Source organism: Chlorocebus sabaeus, chromosome 8, assembly GCF_047675955.1.
Source record: "Chlorocebus sabaeus isolate Y175 chromosome 8, mChlSab1.0.hap1, whole genome shotgun sequence".
NCBI classification, from domain to species: domain Eukaryota; kingdom Metazoa; phylum Chordata; class Mammalia; order Primates; family Cercopithecidae; genus Chlorocebus; species Chlorocebus sabaeus.
The window spans coordinates 35,468,151-35,489,147 of record NC_132911.1 but is presented as its reverse complement, the minus strand read 5'-3'; the positions used below and the strand labels follow the sequence as shown (position 1 = coordinate 35,489,147).

Below are 20,997 nucleotides of genomic sequence, written 5' to 3'. Positions count from 1 at the left end.
TCCAGGATGTATTGTTGTTCAGAAGCAAAACTAGCCAGAAACAGTTGTAGATGTGTTTATGGTTAAAACAGTTCTTGAACACTTACTTTATGCCCTGTGAGCTGGATATGATTGTCATCTTTCACAGATAGTCTCTTGGCCAAGGTCACAAATCCAAAGTGGGGACTCAGGATTCCCATCCAAGCCTATCTGCTTGCAAGCTCACTCTGCTAACTACTATGCATATCGCCTCTCTAAAATAAGATGAAAGTAAACCCTCACTGACTGTTTACTAAGGACCATGGAGTATGCTAATGGCTTTACATGAACCCTTTCATGTAATGTTTAGACTTCGGGGAGAATATACAATTCTCTTCTTATCCGTATATTATAAATGAAGCAGAAATCATTTTGCCTGACATCAAGTGCAAAATGATTGAGTCAAGACTTGAACCTGGACTCTGCTATCATGGAGAAAATGATAAATAACTATTTTTTGAGTGAATGAGTTAACCTCTGTCAGAATAAAATCAAATTCTAACAAATGTTCGCTATATAAAAAAAGCATAAATTCATCCAAACTAACTTAATCCATTCAGAATTAGTTCCTAACTCAATAAAGCAGCTTTTAAATGAAGATACATTTTTTTTTTGAATAGTTTATTACAGGTTCAAGCCAATCTGTTACGTTTTCATCCAGATGAACTAGTTACATCCAGATCTTTATGCTTGTCACATCATTCTTCTAGTTAAAATCTATTTTGAGGAACTCAAATTGGATTTACTTGCTCTAACTATTCAAATAATTCTGAGATTTGGGGTCTGGTTTTGCATAACTATAACTGAGTTACCTCGTTTAAGTTAATTTCAACTAATTTTCATTAGGCCAGTAGATTAAATATATTTTAATTAGCATCAAAGCTCTGCCTAATTTAAAGTGGTCAGAAAGAACTGTTGGAACTAAATGCAGCCTCTTTGTAAATATTCTTATCTGTCCCTAGTAGTCCCATAAGAAAAAGAATTACATGGTCAACAGGGCTTAGAAAGTGCTGCATAGACTCCCCTCCTTCAGATCTATCATATACATAAATGTTTTCTTTTCTGAGACGGAGTCTCACTCTGTCACTCAGGCTGCAGTGCAGTGGCGTGATCTTGCCTCACTGCAGCCTCTGCCTCCTGGGTCAGGCGATTCTCCTGCTTCAGCCTCTCAAGTAGCTGGGATTATAGGCATGTGCCACCACAGCCAGCTAATTTTTGTGTTTTTTTTAGTAGAGATGAGGCTTCACCATGTTGGCCAGGTTGGTCTTGAACTCTTGACCTCAAGTGATCTGCCTGCCTTGGCCTCCCAAAGTGCTGGGATTACAGGCATGCGCCATGGCTTCTTTACATATATGTATCATATACATAAAGGTTTTCAAAAACTTAGTGTAGAGAATATTTCATTTTACCTCATAGCTTTTAAAACTTAATTTGAAAAAAGAAATGTTGTCTTTATATGGAAATGGTATTTTTTAAAAAACTGGTTTAAATCAACTCTTGACCTTTTTAAAAAATTATAACCAACTAAACAGACCAGAAGCCATCTTTGGGTGGATCATTCTGGTTCAACTGGCTCTGACCTGTTCTCTAAGCTTGAAAAAATTATAACCAACTAGTTTAAATAGACCAGAAGCCATCTTTGGGTGGAACATTCTGGTTCAATTAGCTCTGGCCTAAGTAGTTACAAGTAAATTTGGGGGAGCTCTCAGCATTTTAAAATCACTTAAAACAGGTTTAATCAGCCACATGTATTTGCAATGTACAACAATGTACCTATTAACATTTTCCCACAGAAGGGCAGAAAATGTTCTATACAGTCTGGAAAAATAGCCCAAGCATTTTGAGGAATAAGGTGATAGGTATTCCAGTATTCCAGTTACAGTATGCCTATGATGACCTTGGATTCTATAAAACTATATCCTAAGGAAGTGTGTGTGTATGTGTATGTACTGGGGTGGGGATGTTAGAAGACAATCTTCTTGTTTCCAGTAGCCTCACAACACTGCCTCGCTCTCAAGGCTTGAGCAAGAAATTTTGTTCCATATGTTAACAGGTATTTGGAAATTGTCCTTTCGGAGAGCATTCCAACTCCCGCTAGGACATTGGCAGGAGGTATACAAATCTCATCCTCATCGAGATTTCAAAGTGCCACTCACGTAGTATCCTAAAATGTCAATAAAAGACTCTTTATTCATAAATAACTGATATGCAGTAATTTACGTCTGTACATTTATCTCGAAAAGTCTGTAACCATCCAGTTGTTTTTGTTTTTTTTTTGCAAACTCTACATAAAACATCCAAACCATCCATTTTGTTCAATACAATATAACACAGCTGTTTGGCATTACCAAATATATATGTATATATATTTATAGATATGTACATGTGCTGAAAAAGAAGCCAGTGCAGCCTTTTCTAAGAAGTCCATCCAAGTAGTTACTGTACAACATTCAGAATTTACATTGATAATACAAGGCACAAAAAGTGTGGTATGAAGCCAAGGCTATGCTTCATTCAACCTCTCTCCTCTGGCTTGCTCACTCCTTCAGCTTCATGTCAAATTAAGTGTTCAGCCCTGCTTTATTTTGTTTTATTTTATTTTTTGGCTTTGAACACATCAAATAAAAGTTGAGAGTGGTATGGGTTTGAGATGTGAATCACTTGAAAGAACACCCCCACGCACCTTCCCAAAATAAACGGAACAAAGTGAAATCTGTTTTAACATCTTCCATGCAGAAATGGAGGTATGCAAGTACTCATATGTTTTGAGTTTGGGTCAGAAGATGAGCCAGTTTTCCTCTAAATGCTTAGGTTGGCAACGTTTCTAGGTTGAGACTTCCTGGAGTGCATGTACCAATCAGACATCATTATGAAGAATGGGTAATTCTGAGTCTTTATTCCAATTTGGAAAAGGAGAACATTGTTTTTCCAACCAGAAAATTCGCAGATTCTGAGTGCTTTCCCACCTTTGTATAGAAAAGTTTTGAATGGGAGTGAAGTGACCTACATAATCTAGCATAAACCTTCGAGGGTGTTTCTGATTGAAAGTTTTCAGTTACCCTCTGCTGAGGCTTATATTCCTGACACCTGGCACAGGGTGCTCTGTCTCTCAGCATCATTGGAACTAGCTAATGGAGGGATATTGGAATTATTAGGTCTAGTTCTGATTGTAATGTCTGTGTTTCAGTAATGGGGTCATAAGGCATGATATTCTGCTGACAAACTCCCCTCAAATATTGTCTCTCCTTTCTATGATTCACCAGAACCATAGTTAAATTTCCTCCTACATATGTGAAAATTTAAGAGAATTACATAATTTGGCCAATGTTGGGATTTGAGTGTAAACAGTGCTTGAAATTAGTTAAATACTTTTTAGGGTTAGCAAAACTGGAGGCAAAAGAGCATTTCCATTGTAATCATGCCTTTTGTGAAAGTATTTTGACACGCATTCCCATTCATGCAAAGAACTACCTTACCAAATTTAGTAATATAGTCTATAATTCAAAGCTATAACCTTTTTGAAAAATAAATAAGATGGAGCCCGCTGAACTCAATATTAGTAGTGGGGAAGGAAATTTTTAAGCTTAGATGTAACCATAAAGCTTTCTGCCTTTTTTATCTTTGGGTCGGATGGAGGGCGGGTGCTAGGACATGAAGTTTAAATGTTACTGCCTTAGGTCCACCCAATGAGGACATTCCCAATCCATGATCTTCACAGCAAAAGGAAAAAGCAATGAGTAGCTGCTTCAAAAACCACAATTATTCTATGTGAGTTAAATTTCCTACTTCAGATCACGGTACTACACACTAGTGACTAACGGCCAGGTCTGATTTCCATCCCCTGTTACTTTTCGAAGAATTACAGTGTACAAGTTGCCATTTTGATGTCATGAATGACCCTGGAGTGGGGATGTGAGGAGTTCATGGTAGACACTGGCTCTCCTAGAATTGCTTTTGCAAAAACACCACATGCTGTCAATACAGCCAAACAGCTTTGTAACGGCAGCTTTTGAAAGAGTTTGGAACGTAAAAACACAAAATATGCAACACGTCTAAGATTAGTAACATTTTCACTTTTGTGACATTGGACAAAATACATTTTTGCTTGTAGTTCAGGAAAATTCTATGCAGACAAAACAGTGGAAACTACGGAAACGGTGGCCATTCAGCTTTTGGCTAAAGCATCAATTTTCAAATACAGCGCTATGGCAACTAACACCAAAGGCGAATACAATTGTGTCATTCTCTGTAGGCCAACATTTTGCTCTCCCATTTGCTGTGGCCATCACCTCTAGTCCAGTCAATGAGAGTTACTGAGGATTCGAACTCTGCAATGTTTCATGAGGAAACAATGAAAATGGGCCACAGACAGTGGGCCAGAGAGGAAGATTTCTCAGCTCCTTCACGATTCCTGTGACCTTTACAGAGCTGGAACAAAGACCTCTGCTAGAACTTTGCCTTCAACACGTCTGATAGCTATATCACTCAACACACTTACAGAGGGCAGAGGGACTAAGAAATTGAAGAGAAAATGGCTCGAAGGAAAAACAAAAGCGTATCAAGAGATTTTAAAACATTTTGAAATTCACAGATAAATTTGCCAGAAGTTTGGCAAGTAGAAAATACTATCTAAAACCAATTATCCTATTTTAATCATCTACATTTGTTTATCAATTCTGATGCTGAGAATGTTTCTCAAGGTAAATAGTTGCAATAAATCCAGAACTTTTAATCCAAAGAGAACCCTGTTTTAGTGATTTGACTTAATATCCCCTCCCAAAGACAATTGAAAGAAAAATATAGAGACCTCGGCAAAAGACACCACCTGTAGTTGGAGATAAAAATAATAATAAAAAAGTTCTTCTCTTTAAAGAGAACTGTGTCAATTCTTTTTCATCTCTTACAAAAAGGCCAATAAAATTTTTGTGGGCATACATCTGAGTTTTATGAGACTTCCTGCACTGGTAAATGAAGTCTGCATTTAAATCCATAGAGCAAGCTCCCTTTTGGGTTAAAGGATTTTAATGTAAACCAGTAAGAATGTACAAACAATGTTGTAAAAACTGTAAATTAACTTTATGATGCTACAGTCTGGTGAAGTTGTGAAGTATACCATTTTGGTGGCATAATTTAAAGCCATATTTAAAGCATGACTATTAGACTTAAATGCCTTTGAGGACTGAAAAAGACTTGGCATTGAGTGGAATATTTTTGTAAAAATTTTAAGTAACTTACCAAGTACTCGAGGCCACTTTTAATTTTGTTTCATTTTGCAATAGGACAGTAAAATTTCCAAATTAAGTCCTTGGATAGATGAGCAAATGTCTTTTAAGAGGGGCATTTGTGTTGTGACGGGCACATATTATAATAAGACTAAATTTAGGTCACAGTGAATAACTGAGTTCAAGTGTAAGCTAACTTTTTATCTGATCCGCAATTCCACCTCCTCCCCCACACCTTGGTTTGTAAATCTCACAAACATGGGTTCTCTTTGAAATTCTATTGTAACATACTGCGCAATCCTGACATGCAGTGACCACAGAATTTCACACATTTTTATAGAAATCCTATGTAGGATCCTAGCAGAAATAAGTAAAAGAGAAACATAAAGAAGAAACAAAATGGGCTGAAGGACGAATTTGATTGAACTGTAGGGTGAAGTCTGAGGTGAATTATGTTAACTTCTTCCTTTGTTATCCTATATGATATGATGTTCAAGTGTGTTTATAAAACCCAGGCCAAAGGAAAAAAAAAAAAAAATCCATGGGAGGGAACTCCAGACATTCAGGGATTGACAACAATCTCGTCTCATCCTAAAGTAATCTAGATAGATTTGAGGGAAAATCATTTAAATTTTTCATCTATTTAAAAATACTTAAAATGTATCAAACATCTTAAAAAAAAAAACAAAAAAAACAAAAAGACCTGTGTAGATTCACAGAGTAGATGAAACAATTATAACTCCAATTAGAAGGGAAGAGGGAAAATGCTTAGGATGGTTTAAAACAAAAATCCTCCAAGATGGATTCTAACATAAGCTCTATAATGTGCTTTCTACAAGTTTTTACTCAACAGTGAATGCAGATTTCCTCTGCACACCAGCCCATGCCAACCAACTTGTGACTGGTTGACCATCTACTCTCTCTTTCAGAAATTCTATCAGTGATGTCAGATGATTTACATTTTCATGCTGTTTATCTATTGTTTCCTAGAAGAAATAAATAAGTTAAGCACACTAGCAAAAGAGTGTTTTCCCGATCTTGATATGGTATTGTGAAAATATGCTTGACAGTTCTAAGATGATTTCTTTGTTCTATATCATAAGCCTTTGGTTCCTGAGAAAAGCAAGATGCTTTTGAATTACATGTAGCAAAGCCTTCTATCTAGTATAGGGGACCACATATACCACACATTCAACAGTTCTTCCATGCCTTACTCATGGTACCCTAAATTCAACTCATCTTTAGGCCTTTTTCACGTGGCATGGAGATTCACAACATTATTATTATTTTTTACAAGGGATCTACAAAAAAGTTGTTTTAAAAAAATGGATCATATCCCAACTGCCAAGTACTCCCCACCTCCCCCATTCCCTGATTACTTTTTATTTGAATGTAGCCAACTCTAAGTAGCTGACTAGCTGCCTTGTGGTTTGTCTGGGTCCTTGACTTTGGTTGTCCTGATTGTGAACAGCAAATTAAAATATCCACCAGAAGATGAGCAAGAACAAATCTGTTTATCTTTAGTCTACCAGGACATCTTGTCACAAATGATTTAATAGGATAAAAAGATGGAGTAAAGTGATAAGATGAGGGTCATGAATTATCTGTGGATTTCCATCCTCCACAATATCACTGCCTACTAATATAAAAAAAAATCATAGAGCAATAGCCATATGTTAATGGTTCTATAGAGAAAGCATATTCAGGGAGACTGAATAGTCATCGCGTGAAGGCTCCCTGAACAATGCATGTGGTTTCAGGGACACTGTGTAGAGGTATTCCTCAAGTCTATTTACTCAGATATCATTTAGAGCAAAGACTATCTGCTAATTTCCCAAGAGGTAAAATGAGGATCACATATAGCCTTACTGAGAGATTCTGTGATGACATAGTACCAACATGTTAGACAATTTCAAGAATCTGGATTGAAAAATACAGTCGAACTCATTTTCTTGTAACAACAATGCTAGAGAACTAGATCAACACATGCCTCCTGGAATTATAGCTGATTTGAGGCCTATGACATCTGCAGTTCACGTGTATTTGAATCTGCTTTAATCTCTCCTGTCTCCATATCCATGTAATAAACTGTGTTCTAATAGCACTCAGCAATTTGAGTAGCTTAGATGGGAATAGAGATGGTGCCGCTTTGTTGCGTTAGAAAAAACAACTTTCCATATTGACAAGTTTAATTATGCTCCTTAATACCTCTCTACTGCAAGAGGTAAGGAAGAGGAAGAAAGAATAAGGGTAGATTTGTCTCAGGAAAAAAGTAAAAGGTGGAGTACACTATAAGAACTAGTTTGTGATCTGTCTTACCTCTCCATTTTGTCTCCATTAAGTGGCTAGAAGAGACAGGGAGCTGGTGCTGGTGTGATGTGCTCAGATTCTAAATTCAATGCCCTCTTTGACGTTGTTGAAGTCATACAATTGGGTTGGCAACCCTGTTTCACGTCTATAAGCCAGTTTTATAATGATTTCTGACATCACAGATGCCAGTTGGTAGAAAACTCTGACAATCTAGTACCAGAATCAGCTGGCCTTTTGGGGCACATCATTAAAAACCTGTTTCAAAACATGCACTTAATCTCTGCCTTCCCAGCATTATTGTAGCTCATCTTTTCCCACAGCTACTTCTGCTCTCACTTTCATCCTTGCCACTACAAATCTGAGGAGTTAACCCAAACGTGGATTCCAAGGAGATCATAGAGCCCTCTTATATGTAAGAGAGCTTGTACTTTTCCCTATTAACATGTTTTACCTATATAGAATTTAGTTTCTTCCACAGGGGAGTCTCACTGATTGTAAATGAAGGCTGAATTCCCCCAATGCCATTGGGCAGAAAGTGGCCTCTTTCTTTCCCATTTAAAGCAAATGTCCCCAAGCTGGCCATCACTCTGTCTCATGGGAGGAAGTGGACTAGAGTCCATTTTGCCTGCTGTAGTTGAAGTCGGCTTCATCAAGCTGGGATTCTGAAATGTTTGAGAGTTTCGTGTGTGTCCTCCCAATCTCTTCAAGGGCACAGGCCAGGGAGTCAAGATCACCATCATGCTGATGACGAGCTTCCCACAGGTTCAAAATAACAGCAGATGGGCTACTTTGTGTAGCGAAATAAGATAAATTCCTAGATGGAGAGAGTTAAAAAAAAAGAAGAACAAAACAAAACATGAAAATAAAGGAATAAACACCAATCATCATAAGAGAATTAAAAACGAATTTTAATAGATATTTTTACAGAAGGGATAAAAAGCTTATAGTAAGGCAGGTCTGGGGCAGTCTAATTTGTATCTCAACACTCAGTTGAAACTGGGTTGTGGAATGTTACCAATAACCTTATCATCTCCCGAGTCTTGTTTTGCCTTCCTTGTTTGTTTTACAGACCGGGTCTTGCTCTGTCACCTAGGCTGGAGTGCAATGACACAATCATAGCTCACTGCAGCCTTGACCTCCTGAGCTTAAGTGATCCTCCTGCCTCAGCCTCCCAAAATCTTGGGATTATAAGCATGAGGCACCACATTTGGACCCAAGTCTTTTGGGTCCTCACTTTCCTTGAACTGTGTGTGTGTGTGTGTGTGTGTGTGTGTGTGTGTGTGTGTGTGTGTGTGTTTGCCTCTTGACCAGCCCTTTGACATGCTCTATTTCATTAGTTTATGTCATACTTTCACTCATTGCTATTTTTTCAAAATATTTGACCCCTGTCTACTCTGGCAAACATAAGGGCTTTCAAGGTTTCATCTTTGATTACTTCTTGTTCTTTCCTTTGTCAGTGGGCTTATATACTAAATGGAGTAGCTATCAAACAACGTAGATAGTATTCTAAATCTATGCCTCCAATCTTTAAGTTAACGTGAGCTAATCACAGATCTCTAAATGGCCTTGGGATTGTTCCAATTATAGATGCCTCTGCCTCCACAAACGCAATGCATCAGAAACTGGTATCTCCGTGCCTCCAAACTGGTCCTCCTTCTAACTAGAACAAGTATCCCAGTATTTATAATCATCTTTCTAATCTTTCACACTAGACCATTTGTTTTTGATTCTTCCTTTTATATTTTTTTCTTTTTAACATGCTCATCAGCTTCTCCGTTGTTCTCCATGTTTACTACCTATACCTAATTTACACTCGGTCACTTTATGGTCTAAATCACAGCAAAATCTTTAGTTTTTCCAAATTCAAATATATCCTGCATTCTATTTCCTCAGTCATGAAATATCTACTCTAGTTGTTTTCAATGACTTCTTTGGTCTGGCCTTGATCTAGCTATGGATATTGATATAAATATCCATAGCTAGACATGGATATCCCTAATATATATATACACACACACACATATATATGTATACATATACACATATATGTACGTGTGTGTGTGTGTATATATATAGTCTTTTCTCCTACTCAAGTCTTATTTTGCTTTTTGAACCACTGACCCTGACTTAGGTAACACTTTGCTTCTTGCTTTAATTTAGTCCATTCTGTTCACTAGGAAGGTCCACTTCCTCCCTTTATCCTATTTATCAAGATCATATGCACCCACAGACAGACAAGTTTAATTATGCTCATTGATACCTCTCTACTGCAAGGGGCAATGAAGAGGAAGAAAGAACAAGGGTACATTTTTCTCAGCAAAAAATGGTTCAGTTTTTTGTGTGTGTCTCAATGGTTTGAAATCCCAATGGTGTTTGGCCGTGTCCAATGGTTCAATTCTCATCTCCTCTCTTCTCAAAATGATTTATGTCTTCTCTGAACTCTTTTTATGTTTGTACTTAACTTTCATGTGAAAAAAATGCTTATATATTTCGTGTGTGTGTGTGTGTGTTTTAGTTCTGCCTTCCCAATTTGACCACAAACACCTGAAGGGTAAGGATCATATCTATTGATTTTCTGAATCTGCTACAGCACTTATGATAATACTACGACAGGTGTTTATTCAACATTCTTCAGCCAAGTAATTGATTCCTACAATGCTTTTTAAGATGACATGGTATCTTCAGTAAAAGCATGGTAATCTTTAGGACAATAACTTTTCTATGATGAAGACAAAACACAAAAGATTAAAGATCGCTGTTTTCCACAGGGACTTTTACAGTAAGGCTAGAAATGTCATCTCTGGTAAATTCTGATGAGTTGAAAAGATTTTCCAGAGTCAGCCAAGTATTTCCTATTTTGAGGATGGTATTACTTTCCCTCACCACACCCAACTTATGGTCACAAAGAGGACTGATGTAGAGTGAAGCACTCGGATGACAGACAAGCTTTTAAGGACGAGTTGACATTTACAAGAGCCACAGATGCATGCACACACACACACAGTAATTCTGAGTGAATAAAGTGCTATTTTATTCAAAGGTCTTAAGATCCTGTTTATAGTCACTTGGTTCCCAAATAGCACTACAAGTATGTTCCACTAATAGACATCTTTAATTGTGAAATAGAAAAGGCCAGCTTAAAAACATTCTCTCTAGTTTTTCTTTCATCTTTTCTTTCCTTCCTCCTTTTCTTTTTTCTTTAATGGTTATTCATTTCTATACTAATAGAAATGGCAAAGCAAATCCTGCTTAAGTAGTTGAAGGGATCCGAGTTCCTCTTATTTAAGAAATTTGTTTTGGCTGAGTATGGTGGCTCAAGCCTATAATGTCAGCATTTGGGGAGACCCAGGTGGGAGAATCACTTGAGGCCAGGAGTTCAAGACCAGACTGGAAAACACAGCAAGACCTCTGTCTCCACAAAAATAAAATAAATTAGCCAGGGTGCAGTGATGCACACCTGTAGTCCCAGCTACTCAGGAGGCTCCGGTAGGAGGATCATGTAAGCCCATGAGTTCAAAGCTGCAGTGGGCTATGATTGTACCACTGCATTCCAGGCTGGGCAACAGTGAGACCCTGTCTCAAAAAAAGACAAACAAATAAAACTGAACAACTTTGAGTATAGGCACTTGTTCCTTGTCATGTAGAGATGTTTATAGGGGAAGTTGCAATATACTCCTACAAACACTGTCAACAAAACCCAGGTAGAAGGCAAACTGAAAGAACAGCTAGGAGAGAGGCAAACTGAGAGACAAGGCCTGAGTGGGCTATGGGTCGCCTGTGTGACAATCTTCTTTTATATCCATCATGAAAATGATGACCATGGACATTCTTTTGTTTCTAGCACGGGTAAATGATTCTTTATGATCTCTGTTGTTGTTTTAAAAACAACAGCTACAATGACAAAACAGCAGTACTTTCTTCTTATTAAGGATTTATATTTACATTTTGTATTTGCCATTGAACAACAGTGAACTTTTGCCCTATGGGAATTACTAGAATCTTTGTGATCCTACTACCTTAAAAGTTAACACTCTATTCTATACCAGGGTTGACAAACTTTCTCTGTAAATGACCAGATAGTCAATGTTTTTGGTTTTGGGGACCACATATGCTCAGTGTTGCTGCTACTCTACTCTGCCTTGGTATTGCAAAAACAGAAACAATATGTTAAGTGAATGAGCGTGGCTGTGTGCCAATAAAACTTCATGTGGCACACTGATATTTGATTGTCACACAGATTTCATGTGTGGCACAATATTACTCTTTTGACTTTTTTTCAGACCATTTAAAAATGTGAAAACTATCCTTAGCTCATGGGCTGTATACAAGTAGGTGGTGGGTCAGATGTGGCCTGCAGGCCACCATGCTGACCTCGCTCCTCTGCTGTCTTATAACCTAAAGTAGGTTTCCATAGCTAGTAGTGATTTGAAAGAATATCAGGTGGAACTTCCTGCATTTGAAATAAGCAAGTAGATGGCCAAAGTTGCTGAATCTCTAGCTCTGCGTCCTGCCTCAGGCACTCTGAGAACTTTATCCTAGGTAAATGTTTGGGGATCTTTGACATTTCAAGACATGACAGGAACACCAGGGCATAAAAACGCAATAACAGAACTGTTAGAGAGGCATAAAAAGTAGGTTTTGAGGCTTCTGATGAATCATTGTCTTAACACAATATTAAAAATATTGGTGAGTACACCTGCCTCAAGGAAGAGAAGGACCGGAGAATGACTCCTGCCAGTCACATGGTTCTGAAAAGTCCCGCAAATGTCCTGATTTGTGGAATAGGCACCCACGGCTAAAGGAAGCTAAATGATCAAAAGAGGCAGAAATATAACTCTCTTGGCACAGATCTCTGAACATATTGTAGCAAGTGAAATGTGCTCCCCAAAGCAAATTTTAAATTTATACTTTGAATTTACACAAGCACATTCAGCACAACATAAATCTCAAATTCTGCTAAATTTTAATACATACACAGAAGAATGTATTGGTCTTATTAAAAATAGTAGAATCAGCTTTGCAGTTAACAGATATCCTATTGTGAGAAAACATTTAAATGGCATTTTGAATGCCATTTTCAAGACATTATAAATCTAAGCACTACGAATGTAACAAACCACACAGCTCATGCACCTAGAAGGTCGCGATAAGTGAACAGAATGTAGAGGAGAGGTCAGTCCATAACAGGGAAGAAAGTTTCATTATTGGGAAATCAAAACTTAAGCGGGGAATGTGACAGGGTATAACCTTATAAGGAGGATAATGAAACTTAGGTGACATCCAGGATGATTGTTCCCATAGTACTTTAGCAATGAGGAACTGGAGGAGGGACTTGTGTGCTAGGAGATAAATTACCTTCTGTAGCTGCCCCAGGTATGCCTGTCTACCAGACACCTGATCTTGCAAGACCGCTATTAAAAAGTCTCACTTTCTCTGTTCTTTGTGTCTCTGAGTCTATTATTTGGGTTTGGACGGGTGAGTGTGTTTCTCTCGCTATTAAACTACATTTATCTGTTTACAATAGAATAATATATAGGCTCAGCGTGATGGCTCATGCCTGTAATCCCAGCACTTTGGGAGGCCGAGGTGGGCAGATCACCTAAGGTCAGGAGTCCGAGACCAGCCTGACCAAAGCCCTGTCTCTACTAAAAATATAAAAATTAGCTGGATGGTGGCAGTTGCCTGTAGTCCCAGCTACTTGGGAGGCTGAAGCACAAGAATTGCTTGAACCCAGGAGCAGAGGTTGCAGTGAACCAAGATTGCGCCACTGCATTCCAACCTGGGTGACAGAGCAAGACTTCATCTCAAAAAAATATATATACACATATACCTAAAATCTCAATGCAATAGGCTACTTCTCAAAGAGAGTTGAATTATTTTGCTGCTTACATGCGTGCAAATGCATTATGATTTTATGAAATTGGTATACAATGTATCTATCTCATCTCCTTGTGAAATTATTTGGATCCTAATCTATGTGACCCATTTCTCCTCATAATGCTGGTGCATTTGGACACCGGCAGGTAAATGTACACACCATTCAGGTAACGTTGTTAATACAGTACTACAAAACAGAATTCACAGCAATAGTTGATTTTAAGCAATTTCCTGAGTGCTTGATTTTTTTTTTTTTGAAATGGAACCAGAATATTAGCAAAAATAGTAATCCTGAATATTCAGATAGATGCCTGAAAATGAAACTTTTTTTCTTTGACAAATTTTTAAGGAAGTGAATACTTACTACCCTCATCTTAGATGCTTCAGATTGTTAACTTTTTTATGCATTGATTCCAGGGAACCTTTTTTTTTTTTTTTTTTTTTTTTTTTTTTTTGAGACGGAGTCTTGCTCTGTCGCCCGGGCTGGAGTGCAGTGGCCAGATCTCAGCTCACTGCAAGCTCCGCCTCCCGGGTTTACGCCATTCTCCTGCCTCAGCCTCCCGAGTAGCGGGGACTACAGGCGCCCGCCACCTCGCCCGGCTAGTTTTTTGTGTTTTTAGTAGAGACGGGGTTTCACTGTGTTAGCCAGGATGGTCTCGATCTCCTGACCTCGTGATCCGCCCGTCTCGGCCTCCCAACCAGGGAACCTTTTGATATAGCCTTTCAAATTCTGATCAGTGGAGGTAATTCTGAAAACTAAGATTTATTTTTTGCAGTGTCATTAAGATGTTATATAACATGCAGATGTAAATGAGCTACTCTCTATTTTTTATTTATTAATTATTTTAGTTTTGAGACAGAGTCTCATTCTGTCTCCCAGGCTGGAGTGCAGTGGTGTGATCTCAGTTCACTGCAACCTCCACTTACCAGGTTTCAGCAATTCTTATGCTTCAACCTCCCGAATAGCTGGGATTACAGGCATGTGCCACCATGTCCAGCTAATTTTTATATTTTTAGTAGATATGGGAGTTTGCCATGTTGCACAGGCTGGTCTCGAACTCCTGGCCTCCAGTAATCAGTCCATCTTTGCCTCACAAAGCGCTGAGATTACAGGTCTCAGCTGTTGCGCCTGGCCTAAACAATCTAATCTCTAAATTTTAGGAATTTACTTTAGCATCATTTTGTCTTCAATTCATTTCCCTAAGCCCTATAGACTCAATGACTTTATCTTTTCCTTTGGAACTCTGAGTGAGCACAGATAAACTGTAAAATACAGAGACAAGCAGATTAAAGCTTAGGCGAAGACAGCTGAATACATTCATCTATGTAAGTTCATTGAGTACTAATGGTTTATTAAATTTAATTTTGTTTTCTTGAGCTTAAATGCTTTCTATACACCTGAGTTCCAGGGGATTTGTTTTATTACCATGATTAATTTTATCTTTCTGAGACTTCTCTATCTCCATCCCTTGGCTTCAATTAAAAGCCCATGCTTTATGTAGAAGCCAGGACAGAACTGGAAACTTCTGAATCTTGACCTTACCAATTTCACCTGCTAGACATAGACCAACTTACAATGGTGGATATGAGTTAAAACCCAAATTTTTATATAGAATCTTAATTTTCAGAATATATCTTTAAACTAATAACCTTGTTAAAATAATAAAACCTTAGATTTGAGGATTTTTGGAAATAGTTATTGAGCCTTCTGTTTTCTTTTTTGGAGATATAAAGGTGGGGTAGAGAATTGAGGAACCATGATAGAATTCTGCCTTATAGGTCTTTATAAGTTATTGCAACACAGGGCTAATTTTATGAAAAGGAAAAGTGGCTAGAGATACCACCCTTTCTTTAGGACTGTGAAAGTTTTCAGATCTTCCCAAATCCCTGAGTATTCAAATGCAAATGTTTTAGGGACTAGCACATCTAAATCCTCCATCAGTTAACAAAAAGATTAGATAACAGGAATGGAGACGAAGGCACAGGCTCAGGCTCTGTCTTAGCCCTGGGGAGGTACACTGAAGAGCTACCAAGGGCACCTTGTACTTCCAGCTGGAGTCAGCCCAGCTCAGCGTTCTGAGTCTGTAAGGGCCTCGCTTTCATTCAAAATTCCGGATAACAAAGCTTTTATTTCAGTTACTCAGAACCATGGTACCAAGAGGAAAATCTACCTATTTGCAAGCTGTAAGCTCTTCCCATGACTGCTTGTGAGAACGAATTTCATATTGAAATATACCAGGAGATCACATTTGAATTGCAGCCCTACGTCCTTAGCAGAGAAGTCACCTCAACCCAGGTACATGAAATAATTTCCTTCAGAATTTGGGCTAAACACTTTCAAATATAAGGGAGCAGTTGTACCTGTGACATGAGGGCAGCAAGCTTAACTGTTTAGAAATTGTTGCTACTTACATATGACTTTTTTTTTTTTTCCCCCAAGATAGGTAGGGTCTCACTCTATCGCCCAGGCTGGAGTGCAGTGGTGCGATCATAGCTCACTGCAGCTTTGACTTCTCAGGTTCAAGTGATCCTCCTGTCTCAGCCTCTCAAGTAGCTAGGACCACAGGTGAGCATCACCATGCCCGGCTAAAGTTTTTTTAAAAATTATTTTTGGTAGAGATAGGGTCTTACTATGTTGCCAGGGCTCACCTTGAGCTCCCTGAGATCAAGTGATTGTCCCATCTTGACTTCTCAAAGTGCTGGGACTATAGATGTGAGCCACCACGCCTGGCCACTGTGTTTAATTTAGCTATTAAAAACCGTATTTTTATTTTATTTCTATTTTTTATTTATTTTATTTTATTATTATTATTTTTTGAGACAGAGTCTCGCCCTGTCACCCAGGCTGGAGTGCAGTGGCCGGATCTCGGCTCACTGCAAGCTCCACCTCCCGGGTTCATGCCATTCTCCTGCCTCAGCCTCCCGAGTAGCTGGGACTACAGGCGCCCGCCACCTCGCCCAGCTAGTTTTTTGTATTTTTTAGTAGAGACGGGGTTTCACCGTGTTAGCCAGGATGGTCTCGATCTCCTGACCTCGTGATCCACCCGTCTCGGCCTCCCAAAGTGCTGAGATTACAGGCTTGAGCCACCGCGCCCGGCCTTAAAAAGCGTATTTTTAAAAGATCTTCTGGGCCAGGCACAGTGGCTCACGCTTGTAATCCCAGCACTTTGGGAGGCTGAGGAAGGTGGATCATGAGGTCAGGAGTTCAAGACCAGCCTGGCCAACATGGTGAAACCCCATCTCTACTAAAAATACAAAAAATTAGTCGGCCGTGGTGGCAGGGGCCTGTAATCCCAGCTACTTGGGAGGCTGAGGCAGGAGAATCGCTTGAACTCGGGAGGTGGGGGTTTCAGTGAGCCTAGATGGCACCATTGCACTCCAGCCTGGGTGCAGGGTGAGGCTCTGTCTCAAAAAAAAAAAATCTTTTTGAGTAGTCTGTCAGTACGAAAAGTAAAAACAAAGTTAAATTGCCTGTAATAAATTGGAAAACATCATTATAAAAACAGTTTATAATCCTACTATATACCTCCAGATAGGGAATTGAAATACAGTCATAATGGAAAAATATTAATATCTCTGCTATCGTTTTAATTGTCTAATTTAATGAAAGCCTCTTATGTGACCAAAACCAACCCTCCATATGCTTCTTTAAATGCAAATAGAAGAGAAAAGCCATTTATCCTCAAGAGCAGTAGTTGAACACACCATAAGAATTTGCCCCATTCATCAAGCTTTCATCCCCAAACTTCAAGTTCACTTGGGTAGTCCACAAGCAGCAAAGCAGCCTGCAGGATAAAGCAAGCCAGTGCTGCAGTTTTAAAGACTAAGCAAGAGATGAGCACTGTATAGTTCCTGCTGTCCCCCCGGGATCTTCCAGTGAGAGGAAGCTGGCATGGAAAACCCAAAAGAGAAGGACATGGGCACCTGAAAACATGCTGAGTTCCAGTCTGCCTTGTTCTAAAAGTGGTGCATTAATTATTTCAGGCCAATTAATTTGGCAATAAAATTTCCCTCATCATTATCCTTTTACTTATTTCATTATCTGGTTCTTGGAAAAAAGCAAGAATTCTTTTTTTGGAAATGTATGAGAGCCCTGGATCCTTGAGGACTGTCTGTTGCCAAATGAGAACAGAGTCGGTTGTAGTCCCTGTTTTCAATTCTCCAGTTTCATTCCTGACAGGATAAGCCTATGACAGTTTCTCAATTTGGGAAATGAAAAGACGATAAAACCTCACAAATAATTGAAAAGAAACAGTTAATCACTTAAAGGACACTAATAAATTAGATACAATCATTCCTAGGATTTTACAGTCTCAAATTATGTAAACATCCTTATTCAGATGTACTGACATTGTTAACTTTTTTCAGTACTATTTGAAACAGCATTTGTGAAGGGGACTATTTAGGCTATAAAGGGATTTTGGCATGCCTGTCTTTTCTGAAAACATTCGTTTATAGGAAGGAAACCTTTTCCTTCAAAGCCTAGCGCACACGCGCACACACACACACACACACACACACACACACACACACACTGCCACCCACCCACACTGCCTAGAAGAAATGTGACACCCCTTGTCAGCATTCCCTGGAGCTCACAGTGGGAGCATAATTTTAGTTCTCTTGCAGGGACATAAAAAGTTTATTTTCCACATTGTCTTGAGGATGGGCACCTGCCACTTAGAAACTATATACAGCTTGTTCATGGCTAAGTGTGTCCCAGAGCTGTCTGTGTTCAGCTTCATATTAGCGGGCAGTTTCATGAGTCATTGGCTTTGACAAAATGAAGCCCAAATCTCTACCACTTTGCTGTGTTGGTCCCTCTGGCTTCACTGCAAGGACTTTTAAAATTTTGGACCCTGCATAAGTCCACACTGGACCAGAACCAAAAAAATCTGATTTGGGCTTCATTGTATTTTTGACCACAACGAACTATGTATAATACTATCTCCCTATCCAATCATTCTTCTTAGAAGAGTCATCTGGTTTCTAGAACCAGGTAATAAAACTTGACAAGTAAATAAAAGGAAATAGTTAATCACTTAAAATATTTTCTCATAAATTAGATAAATCATTCATAGGATTTTACTTTCTCAAATTATAAAAACATCCTTACTCAGACATACTGACATTGTCAGCTTTCTCAGTACTACTTAAGACATGAAGGCTGATGTTTTTGGAAATGGCAGCCTCATACCCATTATTTGAAGGTTAGAATGTGTTTTAACAAATGTTAATTTAACATTAACATTTCTTGTTCCTGCAGAACCAAGAAAGCTTAGTTTAGTGTGATCATAGTAAATCCCCAAACACAAGAATGAAAATACCTAGAGCCCACGGTCACCAAGTAACCACACTTAGTGATCTGCCTGTGAAGCCGGTGCTCTCTCTGCATCTTGTACTCATCTTCTTCTCTTTTTTCCTCCCTTCTTCCTTCACTTCAAAGAAACCTGGCTCTAGGATTCTCCTACCTCAGGTGAGTTCTCAACAGTTATTCAGAAACAGATTGCTAAGCTGCCTTAGGACCTTCCTCCATCCTTTCCCTAGACCTTCTGGCCATCTCATTGTTCCTTTGCATTCAATGAATAGGATGGACAGAGGAAATGAAAAGATAGCACCTCAGTGAGAGAAGATTCTGTTTCTCATTAAAGGCCCTGTTAAAAGATTTCATGGGAAACAATTATAGCACAGCATGTCAGCCATGAGATATGAGGAATTTCCCGTATACAGTTTTTTACACCATAACCCATTGACTCTCAAATCTGAAGTGTGTTTGAAACATTTTAACTAGCAGACCAATAAGAAATATGTTTTCCCAGGGAAGTGCTTATACAGGTTCAAACAAATATACTATTGAGGAGGGCACTGGGAAAAACTGTTAATAAGATATCATTTATCTGCTGCTTTCCATTTTGGAATCCTTTCTTCCAATGTGGCGGCCTCCTCTCTACTCATCTGCCCATATCTCATGGATCTCTTCCCATCTCATGAATCTGTTCCCATAGCAACTTGGTCAAGCTGGCTGTGCTTTCACCAGAGTTTCTGGAATATGAAAATTAGGAGGCATCACAGAAGAATGATCTAATAGTAGAATTTCAGGTACTGTTAAGATCTGAGGGAAAAGACACGAATCTTCCAAAATATCAGCCATGTAGCCTGTTTTAAGACTCACTTTCAAGATCCCTTGATGCTTGTTCATATCAATTCTGTTTATTAGGAAGCAGGTTTTTAGGGTCAAGAACACGCTCCTGGCTAGGCGTGGTGGCACATGCCTGTAATCTTAGCACTTTGGGAGGCCGAGGCAGGCAGATTACTTGAGACCAGGAGTTCGAGACCAGCCTGGCCCACATGGTGAAACCCCATCTCTGCAAAAATACAAAAATTAGCCAGGCGTGGTGGCTCATGCTTGTAATCCCAGCTACTCTGGAGGCTGAGGCAGGAGAATCGCTTGAACCCAAGAAGTGGGGGTTGCAGTAAGCTGAGAATGTGGCACTGCACTCCAGCGTGGGCAACGGAGAAAGACTCCATCTCAAAAAAAACAAAAGCCACTCTCCTGTGAAAGAGTTCATATCATTCATTAGAAAAAATTTATTGAATAACCCCCAAGTAGATAGTCCTCTCTCCGTATGTTTAACTGTAATTAAAAAATAAAAAGTATCTAAAAAATACAAAGCACTGTAGAAGTTTAGATATGGTGGAACACTTCTACGTAAAGCAGTTAGTTTCCAACTGCTGCTTTAATTTAATTTGTTAAGTCCTTTGCATTGCTCCCTACCACCTACTCCCTACATGACCAATTCCTTATTTCACATCTACCAATCACAGGTGGCCAAGTGTGTTGAAATGGAGTTATTACAGCTGAATTTTCAGAATAAATGTGCAATCTCAGCTTTGAAATGCAGCAAGTATGAACTCTGAGTAATAGTCAAAGTTTGCTCACAGAATCTATAACTGCAACTGTTATCTATGACATTCTTTGCTAGGCTGTGTAGCTTATTTAGTGTGATCCATATGCCAGGCGAGCGGCAAGGCCACCTGCGTTGCCAGCCGTACAGCACACACTCCTGACATTTCTCGCATTCTCATCGACTGCTAAGCTTTTAACTTCACATTCCCTGTCTTTTCCTTCCTATTCAGATCTAAGTAGAAACGTGATTGGCAAAAAGGCATATTATCATCGGTGACATTTGCATTTACCAAAAGGAGGGTAAGAAAACATTTTCACTGGCAATAAAGTAAAAGCAAATGTTTTCTTCCACTTGTTTTGAAAGTCTTCCTTAATGATTTGAGGGCAGTAGTTTTACTAGCTTTTAAACGCTTTTTGGAATTGAATGGAGAGGAAGAGTCAGGCAAAAGTGTTGTCACAAGATCAAGGTAGGTGAACTGCCTGAAGAGAATGACTATGTACACTGTGATCACCTTTTTGTGATCTCAGGGTTGATGAAATCCTAAGCTAATCATAGCTTTCTTACTCAATAATATTGGCAGAGAGACAATTTTAGATTTCTATGTATTAAAACATTTACTATTAGTTCTAGACTATATTATTTGGAATCATAAGAGAGCAAAG

General features: G+C 38.8%; 1 protein-coding gene across 7 annotated transcripts in view; it reads right to left on the bottom strand.

Annotated features, from left to right (window-relative positions):
- Nucleotides 1-2,188: 2,188 nt before the first annotated feature.
- The window catches only part of UNC5D (unc-5 netrin receptor D), a 567,925-nt gene continuing 549,116 nt past the window's right edge, over nucleotides 2,189-20,997 (bottom strand). For all 7 annotated transcript variants that reach the window (XM_007962156.3, XM_007962159.3, XM_007962158.3 and 4 more), the window contains one exon: nucleotides 2,189-8,364. In XM_007962156.3, coding sequence (XP_007960347.1) covers nucleotides 8,160-8,364 — 205 coding nt within the window. In that variant the 3' untranslated portion in view covers nucleotides 2,189-8,159. The remainder of the gene's footprint in view (nucleotides 8,365-20,997) is intronic.